This window comes from Chionomys nivalis, chromosome 22 (assembly GCF_950005125.1).
Source record: "Chionomys nivalis chromosome 22, mChiNiv1.1, whole genome shotgun sequence".
Taxonomy (NCBI): Eukaryota; Metazoa; Chordata; class Mammalia; order Rodentia; family Cricetidae; genus Chionomys; species Chionomys nivalis.
Window position 1 is genome coordinate 6578277 of NC_080107.1, and position 12431 is coordinate 6590707.

The 12431-nt window shown below is 44.7% G+C and overlaps 1 protein-coding gene across 9 annotated transcripts in view; it reads left to right on the plus strand.

Annotated features, from left to right (window-relative positions):
- Window positions 1-12431, plus strand: part of Sestd1 (SEC14 and spectrin domain containing 1) — a 95095-nt gene that overhangs the window by 21964 nt on the left and 60700 nt on the right. For 3 of the 9 annotated variants that reach the window (XM_057754914.1, XM_057754922.1, XM_057754915.1), the window contains one exon: window positions 10900-10978. The exons of 5 other annotated variants lie outside the window; for them this stretch is intronic. In XM_057754914.1, coding sequence (XP_057610897.1) covers window positions 10924-10978 — 55 coding nt within the window. In that variant the 5' untranslated portion in view covers window positions 10900-10923. Of the gene's footprint in view, window positions 1-9604; window positions 9662-10899; window positions 10979-12431 lie in introns of those variants that run through there. One more of the 9 variants, XM_057754916.1, reaches the window with a different exon arrangement.

A 12431-nucleotide genomic window follows, 5' to 3' on the forward strand; every position in this document is an offset into this window, starting at 1 on the left:
CTGGGCTTTTCTTTATTTTTACTTTTTTGATGATTAAAAAATGACCTGGTGACATAAGGTCAAACTTTACCCCACAGATTTGGACATCTAAGGTGTTCCAGCCGTGGAGATTATATCTGAGAGGAAATTGTAGGACTCAGATGGAACGAGGATTGGGAACCCGGAGTACCATGTTGGTTGTCACTTCCGTTTCTTAATCTGGCATCCATGAAGATCTGAACTCAGGGCCTTGTGCTGGCAGGGAAAGCCTTTACTGACTGAGCCAGACCCCAGACCTTGTTGTTTTGAGACACATCTTCCGCCCCCTTGCCTATCCCTCCTGAGTGGTGCCTGTCACAGGAATGTGCCATTGTACCCAGCACCGTGTTTACTCTTCTTTGAGCAATGAAGGTATCTTCTCTCTGAGCCGCTGGAAAGCCATTTGTATATATTGTATTTCTTTGCTCCTAAATATTTTAGTATATACCTTTCCAGAGATACGAACTTGTTCATTTTCTTATATAATAATATAAAATGGGAATTACTACGGATCGTGTAAAGGTTTTGTTCAAATTTTGCTGTCTGTTATGTCCTTTTGAGTCAAGAGACGCTCGTCTTGGCACAGTCTGAGCTTCAGTGTGTGTCTTCACTTCAAGGACATTTTGGGCGAATACTTGCCAGCTCACTTTAAACACACTCCCTACTGAGGTTGGTGGTCTGCTTCCTTCTGGTCAGATTCTGGTTCTGCATTTTGGCTAAGGTTCTGCAGCGGCGATGCCCCCATGCTGTATCAGGAGGCCTGACCTGTGGCACTGTTTCCTTACTGTCCTGTGCGCTCATCGCTTGGTTCTGGTGATGCCTGTCGGGTTTCCCTAGCCAGATGACTGTCCTTTTATGATTAATAACGTACCTTGTGGGATGATATTTGAGTCTGTAGATATCTGAGTTCTCATATTTTTACTTAGGAGTTTGAACGTACAGTCACGATTCTTACCTGATTATTCAGTGTCCTTTTGGCAAGGGCTCACAAATCTTTTAGCATTTACATCCTGGCAAGCATGCCCCAGTCCTCCATTCATGCCTTATCCACCTTTGGAATCTGCTAGACTTTCAAGGAATCCTATTTCATTTCATTTCAAGAAAATGCTAGTTAGAAATCAGGATGTGGGCACTTGTATTATTGTTACTGAGAGAGAATTGCTTTTAGGCCCCCATATTTAATCAGGGTTCTCCAGGAAACCAATAGGAGGTGTGTATGTCTGTGTCTGTACCTATGTCTGTATTTATTTCATCGTCTGTATTTGCGTTTTTATGGAGGCTTGAAAATCGCAAGGTGTGGGCCAGCTCTCAGGGTGTGCTGATGACCTCACAGCGTGGGCCTGCTCTCAGGGTGTGCTGATGACCTCAGTGGTGACCTCATAGCGTGGGCCTGCTCTCAGAGTGTGCTGATGACCTCAGTGGTGACCTCACAGCGTGGGGCTGCTCTCAGGGTGTGCTGATGACCTCACAGTGTGGACCAGCTCTCAGGGTGTGCTGATGTCCTCAGTGGTGACCTCACAGAGCAAGCGTGAAGTCTGTATAGCTGCTGAAGAAGGGGCTCTTAACTGGGTTTAGGATTTCTCTCCAGTTAATAGTCAGGATTTCAACTGGTTACATGAGACCCACTCATTATGGAAAGCAAACTCATTTACCGTACAAATTAAATTGTTAATGTTATCCCAAAATACCCATGTAGAAACCCAGGATGATGTTTAATCAAGCATATGGCGCTCAGTTTCTGGGTCAAAATTGGCACATAAAAGTTAACTCTCAGTGCTCTTAGTGGGCAGGGCTGGGGCACCCCTACCCCTGCAGTCTAACTCTGCTTCAGAAGCTGGATTTGTTTTTCCTGACCCCACTATCACTGAGGATCCCGGTAGATTTCTCCTCCTCTCCGTCTGTGCAGCTCCTCTCTTTGACCATAGTATGCCCGACTCCTCTCATCCACAGTCTTCATGTCGGCTCACTCTGAGCACACACAGCGGACGGTGTATGCAGTGCCCATGTATTGGGACCCGGTGGTACTTTGTAGTTCTCATGCTCACAGGCTGAGAACAGGCACTGAAAATGAGCTTAAATGTCACTTGGTATAGTGACCCTCCCCTTCAGTGCAGCTCATCAGCCATCTGAAATTCCAACTGCAACCAGTTTCTGCTTGATTCCCATCTCAGAAGTTCACAACCGCTCACCTTGTTGGCTTTTCCATTTTCTCCACTTCCTGGTCAGTTTCTCCTTTATATTGTTTCTCTTTACACAGATGGAGCAAATAAATGAGGCTCATCTTTCCTTTTTACTAAACATACTTGCGTTTTTCCTACTGTGCCAGTGCTTACAGGATACCATATTTTAACTTTTATTTCATGTGTATATGTATCTGGCCTGCATGTGTGTCCCTGCATCACATGGGAGCAGGGTGCAGTATCCATAGGCCAGAAGCAGTTGTCGGAACCCCTGGAGCTGGAGTTACAGATGGTTGTAAGCCACCGTGTGGGTGCTGGGAATTGAACCCTGGTCCTCTGCATGAGCAGTGATTGCCCTTCACCACTGTATTGTCTCTGCAGCCCCTCCTGTCTAGGATGTGATCCGCTAATACATTTTAAAAGGCGGATCCCGAGGGCTGGACACGGCACTTCCAGCCACCCTTCTTCTCTCCTGCTGTCTTCCTACTGCTCACCCTCACCACCCTTCCTGCTTTTTTCACCGTTTCTCTAGATCGCTTCTCTTTGCACAAATTGAGCAGATTTGTATCATTGTTCCTGTTTTTATTTTGTTTCTAAATATAGCCAGTGTTTTTATTTTTTAGATGCAAAGTTTTTATTATTTATTTTTTCCTTTTATTGAAAATAGATTCTTGCTGGGCGGTGGTAGCACACGCCTTTAATCCCAGCACTTGGGAGGCAGAGGCAGGAGGATCTCTGTGAGTTCAAGGTCACCCTGGTCTACAAGAGCTAGTTCCAGGATAGGCTCCAAAGCTACAGAGAAGCCTTGTATTGAAAAAAAAAAAAAGAATGTTTTCTCACATAATAGATCCTGATTACAGTTCCCTCCACCTTTATACTCCCAATTTCTTCCCACCTCTTCTCCTGCCCACACCCACTCCCTTTCTGTCTCTCATTAGAAAAGAACAGGCTTCTAAGGGATAATAGTAAAGTGGGACAAACTAAAATATAAGATAAAATGAAAACCATCACATCAGGGCTGGACAGGACAGGCAAACAGAAGGAAAACAACCCAGGAGAAGGCCCACGCTTCAGAGACCTAGTTCTTCCTTTTACTTACTAACCATACGTAGCTTTCCCCTGCTGTATGCTACTTACTGCCTAGTGTGTGTTTTCCTAGTAATATGAAGAGAGAGCTCCATGTTTTAGACCTGTGTGCCCACTACGTTGTGTGTAGTGATGAGGCGAACAGGCCTACTTTTTGTCCTGCCCGGCTCCCGCATGGCTAGCTTAGCCCCAGAATAATTACACGGAAACTGTATTCATTTAAACACTGCCTGGCCCATTAGTTTCATCCTCTTATTGGCTAATTCTCATATCTTGCTTTAACCCATATTTAGTAATCTGTGTAGCACCACGAGGTGGTGACTTACTGGGAAAGATCCTAACCTGCGTCCAGCTCAGGTCGGAGAATCATGGCGTCTGCCTGACTCTGCTTTCTTTCTCCCAGCATTCTGTTATGTCTTCCACACCCACCTATGTTCTGACCTATCAGGCCAAGCAGTTTTCTTTATTAATTAACCATTGAAACAACAGATAGCTAGAAGACCCTCCTACATCAGTTGTAAAGTTTTTATTTATTTATTTTTTACTTAGCTTTTTGAGGCGAGGGTCTCACTGTGATTCTCAGTAACTTGAAACTCATTTTGTAAGCCAGGGTGGCCTTGAACTTACTGAGTTCTGCCTGCTTCCTCCTCCATTTCTAGGATTAAAGGCAGGACCATCAATCCTGGCTCCATCGTTTCTGTCTATGTGAACATAGGCTGTTTCCAGTGCCTTTCCAGTTGTGAATAGTGCCAGAACCGAATCGTTAATAATACGTCCTCTAATGTGGTTGATACTGTGCTTGAACCAGGGTCTGGTCCCTTGGGCTTGTTAGAGATAGCTGTAGAACTCCCCCTCTGAGCAGTAGTACATGCTCTTAACCTCTCCCCATCTTTGCAGCCCCCCCAAATGTTTTCAGTACAGATTTAGAGATGAGGTGCTAAAGAGATGGCTTAGTGATTAAGAGCTCTGCTCAGGCAGAGGGCTGGGTTCGCTTCTTAGCATTCAGGCATCCACACAGTGTCCCGCCACATCTGTAGCCCTGAGGGTCTGACACCTTCTGAGGGCATCAGGCTGCCACATGTGCACATACAAGTGTTGAGGAGAAATGCTCATGACATAAAACAAACCTTTTAAACATGGTGGTGGGGAGTCCTGTAAGAGTACGGTAGTGTGTGCCAGAAGTATTAAGACAGATGTGCCTTAGTAACAGCTGTGCAAGTAACTTTGTTGGCTTTGGAAGTTTCGTTGTTGAGAATTGAAGAGATTAAAAAGTTTTGGTTTATTTTTGTGTTTTTCTTCGTATCGACTGTGCTATCGACAGTTTCTCACGTGTATATAATGTGTTCTTACTGCATTCCTCTTATCCTCCCAGCCCTGTTAGCTCTCCATGTCCTTCCACGGAACAGGATTGTGGTTCATTTTGTGACCCACTTAGTTTAAGCAGACCATCTGTGTGACCACCAGGTTGCCTTTTATTTAGCTTATATTTGGGTATATTTAGTAACTCAGTCTGCCTTCAGTGCCAGCGAGACCTTTCCATTTTATTTTCTTTCTTGCTGTGGTCAGTCATCTCATTTCTTTTTGCTTTTGTCCATTGCTTTTAGACTTAAAATCTCTGATCTAAAGTGTGTCTTTTCATGTCCCCAACATGTTTGTCTAAAGATAATTCCACTTAGCATGATTTTTAAGGCCTTTTATTCTCTTCTTGTTAAATTTTTAGCAGCTTCTTGTTCTTAATTTATTTTTGTACTAGTATGGTGTGAACAAAGATAAAGAGCCTTCATGTAGGTGAAGATGGCATCCGGCTGTGTTTGTATACGGGACAGTTTCTTCAGTATGCTGGCTTAAGGTTGCTCTCACTGCCAGTGCAGGTAAATATGGCTGTATCTCTTTCTTTGGAGAGGAGTCAGTCAGTCTCCCTCTCCCTCTATTTCTCTGTCCTCCCACCCTCGCTCCCTCGCTCCTTCTCTTTCTTATAATAATGGAAGCACATAGTAATGGAGGCAGAAGTACAAGCACAGGAGGGAAGAGCTGTCATACACTTGGCGCTTTCTCTCTCGCTGTCTCATGGGAAATGGAATCACACAGTTATGGACTGAACTGCTCCAGAGTCTGCCGTCTGCAGTCTGGAGACTCAGGAAAGCCTGTGCTGTGCCTTCCAGTCGTGTTGTGAGATCTAGGTCAGCAGCAGAAGACTGAGGTCTTCTCACCAGGCCATCAGGCAGACAGTCCAGTTCTCCTTCCTTTTGGGCTCTGTTTGGGCCTTCAGTCTGTTGCGTGGCTTTTCTTATGAAGGAGAGGGCCATGTGTTTTGATTGGTCCTCAGTGTGGATGCTAATGTCTTGAGAATCATTCTTGTGCACATAAGACATGTTTAGCAGGCATCAACCATCCTCTCGCCAAGTTGGTACCTACATACTTCTAAAGCTTTGCCTGCCAAGTCTGCTGATGGCAGTCTTGATAATGATGCTGGCTGTCACAACTCTTCTTAGGCTGGCCTGGCCATTCTTTATGATTTTGACCAGTGTCAGGTCTTCTGTTACTGTCTTTCTTCTGCGCAACTTCCCTTCTCTCCTGGATCCACTCCTACTTTCCAGGAGTTAAGGAAACATCCTTAGCAACATCTCTACAAAAACATGGCTTGTGTTTTCTACCTTAAAGTTAGTGATTGCCCTGAAGCTATAGACTTAGTGTGGCTTTGTTTGCTCCTGTTAGTCTGTTCGGACTCTGAAAGACATTGTGGGAGATGTATATTTGCATGGTCACCAATATCTTGCTTAGTTTATGAATTGTGAAGCTGTGTCACATGATACTTTTCCTCCTCCTGAGAGGAGAGTGGGCATCGGATTCCTTAACATGGTGTCTAGTGCCAGCTAGCACTCATGATGAACTGCTTGTGCTTTCTGTTTTGAAAGCTAATCCTTGGGGATCTCAGCCTTCCCGTTTAAAAAACAAAGCCCAGTTTTACTGCTCACTCTGTTGAGTGAGGTAGAACCATCACAACCTTTTCCTTCTTTCTGCTGTTGTTTTCAGAAGCCCCAAATAGAACTTCTTGTCTTCCAACACACAAGAGGGGAATCGTAGTTAAAAATGGAGTAGAACCCCTCATCACAGCAGCATGGAAGAAGTAGGATGTCTAGTCTAGGCGAGAATAGTGGTAAGGCTTTTCACATCAGCAATACACACACACGCTCATGCGCGTGCACACCCATACACATGCACACACAATCTCTCATACATGCATAGACAGACAGACAGACAGACACATACATACACACTCACAATTACAATGTCTTTGATGCCAACAGAAAATGCCTGGCAAAACATGACATAGCATACACTTTACCACCGTGAGGGTTTGGGTACCATGAATAGACTGTTGCCTTAGTGATTGACAGATGCCATGGTAGATTTCCAGGCATAAAGAAGATCACAGGGGAGGGAGTCAGGGTGAGTAATTGTTTTAGCTTTGGTCGTCTTTGTAATTTGAGACTTGAAGTCTGTGTGAGTGAGTTTGAGCTAAAAGGGAGATTTAATAGAAGAATTCTGTCACACTGTGGTTCTAACACTGAGTGGGAGGCACAGTCAGGATCTTTTGGCTCCAGATAGAATCTCCTTGTAACCCTGTTCCTGTTCAGGGACAGAATGCAGCCGTTAGGGCGTGACTAGCAATGCAGGCACTGGACCAGGAAGTGCTGTCTGGGTACCACCTACTGAACTCTGGTATCTCTGGTTTTGGAAGCGGTGACTACTTGGAAAGAGTCCTTTAAGTCTTGCTTTACTTTTTGGCACTGTGGATTGAGTCCAGGGCCTTGTATATTCTAATTGAGCTACATCCCTCATCTTTTATTTAACATGCATGCACACATGTGTACACACACACGCACACACATACACACACACACAAATGTCCAAGAACCTTAGATTACTTTTTGTAAAGCAAATAATTGCTACAGTTTTTCATTAAGAAAAAGACTTTGCATGTTGCATGGCGCCATGGTTGCATTTGCTGTGTTTTCTGTCGTCACCATCTCGAGTGTGGAGTTGCAGGATTTATGGTGCTTGATAACCGACGGGGTCTCAGCCGCTTCAAGTGTTGGGAGACACTTTCCAGTACAAGTTTTTCTTTGTAGCTACCCAGAGGGACCCTAGATTTCCCTCTGCAGTTCTTTTGTGGATAACAGACCAGGTTATTTTGCCAAGTGACAATGGGGTGACAGAGTCAGAGAAGCCATCTAAATGGTAACAGGAAAAACTACAAGTTGAAAAATATTCATAGATAATAAAGTAAAAAAATGTGAGATAGGGGTGATGGAAATTGTTATAATAAAAGCTAAGGTATAATTTCAGGAAAAGGAAAATGTGCATGTTAATTAATGACTTATATATTTGTTGAAATATAAATAATAAAAACTCAATGTGTACACTGTGAAGCCAAGTAAGCCATTTCCAAAAGCCTAAAGTTAGAGTTGGCTCAGCATAAAGAGGGCTTTATAAAGTGTCTCTCTTCGTTCATGATCCGAATGGGCCAGGGCCCAAACTGTTTCAGCAAATGTCTCTGAACTATGTAATTTAATATTCTGTTCAAAGCAAATACACACTCTATTCATAGTGCTTGGGCCAGTTTAAAATTATCTAAGCTTATTTTCCTTCCTAATTATTTTGCTAAATGGCACCTAGCTGAGAAAGCAGCTGTGGCCATGAGGGGGTGTCGGGGGTCAACAGGATTCTCTGTGCAGTGGCCATGTGTGGCCGCGAGAGGAGCGTCAGTCGACAGTATTTACTGTGCAGCGGCCGAGTGTGGGGCTTCTCCTCGGTCAGCAGGTAGGACACTCAGACAGTGGAGACCGCACCTGCTTTGATCTCAGAAACAGTACCTGTTTTGTCTTTATTGACCACACAGGGAGGAGAGATTGCGATTCCATTCAGAACATGTCTTTAAATATTAATATGAACCGTGCATACAACTTTGAAGACTATTTGTCTGACTCAAACTATAGCATTTATATTTGTTGATACTTCACCTAGCAAATTCATCTGCTTGTCTGACCAGCCACACTTCCTGTCTGCCTGTCACAGTGAATATGTGCTGTGGACATAGTGTTTTGCTTTTCCTCATAATTAATCACCTCAGAAGCGTGTGAGGTGCTGGTGATAGAGAGGCGGCTGCTGAGATGACTAGCTACAAAATGAGAAAGGCTTACGGAACTTGACCTGAGAAGTTTGAGTGCCAACAACATGGCAGAGTTGGAATCCCGTGCACCTCACGGCTGCCTGCCGCCCATGGCTTACTCTCTGCTATGGAGTTTCTCAGATGAGGTCTCTTCCCCCTCAGCGACCCTAAATGAGGCCCACGTACTTATTGGTTACTCACAAAGACCCTTAGGTTACCGTGGAGAATGCGAGAACCCTTTCAGGGCATATGTAACCTGTTTCCTGAATTCTAATGTTTCTCTTTGTTTGAGACAGTTTCAGGCTGTCCTCAAACTCAGTTCTCCTGCCTCCACCCTCTGAGACTGGGCTTATAGCCATGTGCCATATCTGGCTTTCTCTGTTGGCTTTGATATTTAAAAATAAAATGCAAACTGGAAAATGCTGCTTAAAGGATTACGGCTCCTCTTTCACAGTGTTCCTGTGTTTAAAGGATTAGGCATTTATCTGGGGCATCTTTAAATATAAAGAAACACAGGGAAAAAAGAAAGCAGTTTTGCCTATCTTCCACTTTGAGCAGTTATCGACAGACGGTCAGTCCTAGTTCAAGTGTATATCCCTTTCCAGATGCAGTGCTGTGGCCACTCAGTGTCCACCAAGGAGGACTGGGCCCCCTTCGAGGAGGTGGCAGGCAGTATACTTTCCGCCGGATGGATGCAGCAGCTGCTGACCTCGTGAGTGGAACTAGCACTCTTACAGCGGACGTCAGGCTGAAGGGAGCAAACACTCCTTTCGCTGCTCTGTCCTGTCTTATGAAGACACAGTGCTTCTCCTTTGCCCTGCTGTCTTAGGAGGATACAAACAGTGCTGTCTGGGCGTGCCTTTTTCCAGCCTGGAACCTCCGTTATGGTTTCTCAGTCTCCAGGGAAAAGGCATCTTTAGAAAACTCGACCTTTGCATCATCCACAGTGTGTGAAGTGTTGAGGGGACTCTGTCTTTGCTGCTGACGCTCTTGGAGCTTCCTGCTCTGATCACAGCCGCACTGGCATGAATTACTAAGCATTTGCAACACAGTGAGCGGAGTGGCCTTCTGGGAGCAGGTTGCTCACATACTTTCAGTTCTTGTTTTTTACTCCTTAAATGCACATCATTTATATCCAGATTGTTCCTGACCTACAGATGGACACTACTGTTGTTGGATTAAATGTCTTGATAGCGCTAGCAAGGTACAATTTATATCCCATGAAATCCACCCATTTTAATTCCCCCGCGCTCCGAAGTGAAATGATAGAAAGGTGGTTCTAGACAATCCGGTGCCTCAACCGCTGCGAGCTGCGGTCTCTTCATTTGTGTGACCTACACACAGTATTCCTCTGGCCCTCATTTTCTCCTCTGATAAAACGAGATCCTGTGGAGATATTGGTAGAATCACAGGTGAAGGATTCTTGGGCCATTACAGAGTATCTGGACACGTGTTATTTATAACATGGCTGGGACTGTTTTCATCTGTTAACCCAAGAAGGCTTTAGTGGGCATGCTCTTACTGAGAGCTCAGTGGAATTGGTGGTGGCAGCTGGCAGTGAGTGGAGGAAGGAAAACTAGCTTCCGGTAGTAAGCAGTGTTCATCGAGCAATTACTATCTTATATGCCAGATCCTAAGTACATGAATAAACTCACCCACTCTGTAGTCTTAGAGCTAGTTTCAGTGATTATGCCCATAAAAGTAAAGGACGCTCTAGGGCTGGTGAGATGACTTAGGGGTTAAGAGCACTGGCTGCTTTTGCAGAAGACCTGCCTCAGAAACATGGTGAAACAAAACCTATCTGTCGCCCTAGGTCCAGGGTACTGGGTACACTCTTCCGGTGCACACACTGTTCATATGTACATGTAGGCAAAACAGTCATATACATAAAATAAAAACTAAAAATAGTGTTGGTGAGGGGGTAGTTTTTATGGTAAGGTTAACCCTTTTTACACTATGCAAATAAATGTTCCAAAAATGTCAATGCATACTATAGGCAGTGTCTTATTTGAACAAAAGTGCTCTTTCCTTTGTGGTATCTGACATACAAGTAACAGGATTAAAGCTAATCAACTTTTTAATTTTTTTTTTTTTTTTTTTTTTTTTCTTTTTCGAGACAGTTTTTCTGCGTAACAGTGTAACAGCCCTGGCTGTCCTGGAACCTGCTCTGTAGACCAGGCTGGCCTCAGACTCACAGAGATCCATCTGCCTCTGCCTCTAGAGTGCTGAAACTAAAGGTGTGTGCCACCACTGCCCAGATACTAATTTATATTTTTATTGTTTGTGATCTGGGGTCTCGAAACACATCTGGCAGAGCCCCCCTGAAATGTGTTAGGATCATCAGTGATGGGGATGGGATTTAGTCTGAGTCCAGCATAATGGAATTCGTGTGTATCTTTGAGGCTAGGAAAACAAAACAACAAACCAAACTCTTCTTTCTAGAAGCAAGATCTTGGGAGAAGAGAGATGATCACAGCCCAGAGAAACGCTGCCCCGGCAAAGCCAGGACGACCCGTAGCAGGTGAAGGGGTTGGGATCTGGAAATCAGAGGGTGGAGGAGGATCTTCATAGACACACGTGTCGAAAGCCAGCCATTGTTTTTACCGTGGTCACTGAAAGTCTTTCCAGAGGATTGTTGTTCGTTCCCTTGAAACTGTCTCGATTGTTTTAAAACTCGGTTACTAATCCTGCCAGCACCTGCAATAACACAGCAGCCACATGAAAGTTCCCCTGTGGCACGCCAGTGCCCAGCAGAGCTGGTGCTTGAGGTGTGTTGTGCGTGGGTACCGTGAGCCAGGCAGGGAAGCAGTGAAGGCTGGCCGGTGCTTGTTGTGTCTGTTCTCATTTCAAAGACGGTCGAACCTATGCCCAACCTGCTTTTAAGGAAAGCCATGTTTCAATATTTGCCTGGCAGTACAAGGCTCAGGAGCCTGTGTTCTGGTTTTGTTCATCGCCATTATGTGTCTACATGATGTAGATTTATTAGAGGTGATTTAGTTAGCCTCAGGCAATCCTAATGGGTTTTCTCTGGTTGTTAAAAAACTCTTCAAAGAATCTTAACTGAATTTTCCAAGCAGACCGGTTGATTTATCCTTATTGAAAGAAGAGTTCCAGTACCCCCACACATATCATCAATTATAATCTCTTTTGAAGTGTAATTTGCCGAGTCTTGATTAAAAGGCCTGTAATTGTCCTGTCCTGCTGCTGGGGGCATGCTCTGCTGCCCTCTAACGGCTGCTGCTGATGGCCGTTATCGACTTCTCCCGCCATCACCAGAATTAGCCTCCAGGGACTGCTGTGGGCTGCTGGGTCTGTGGGAAGAGAACTTGGTGGGGGGTGGGGGTGGCTGCCATGAGCATGGGGCACTGAGTACCTAGGTTGCAGGCTTGGGGTTGAGTGTTCTGCTGAATTATTTTACATCCTTGTGTTCACTGCCGCTCTGGTATTTAAGACTGCCGAGGGTATCTAGTACCTAGCCGTTCCATCGAGTAAGTTCTTACACAGATTTGTTCAGGGAGTGGGCGAGAAGACACAGAGGTAAAGATGCTTTTCTCTGCTCTTGGGGAAGACAAGATGTCAACAAAACTACTGGTTTTCCTGCTCTGTCTGCCAAGACCTTGGCAAACCCCATCGAGCAAGAGAGCGTGCAGTTGTTAGGAGAATGTCGTCTCTGCGTCTTGGATCCTGTCACTTCTTGCTTCAGCAGGAGCTCGGTGGCTTTTGAAATTTTCTGTAAGGAAATCTATTAAGATACCCTTCATTGCTTCAGATATTGGGAACCGAAATAGTACGAATGCAGAGTACGTTCAGGCCCACCCCCTCCTTGGTTGAAGTTAGTGTATAGCCAGGAGTGGATTTCTTCTTCCCCTTTCCAACCTGCAAGGCTTTCTGTCCCCTTTATATAATAATCTTTTATTAATTTTATTTTTACCTAATAAATTGTGTTTAGAGGCCTGCTTTAAGTGACCACACAT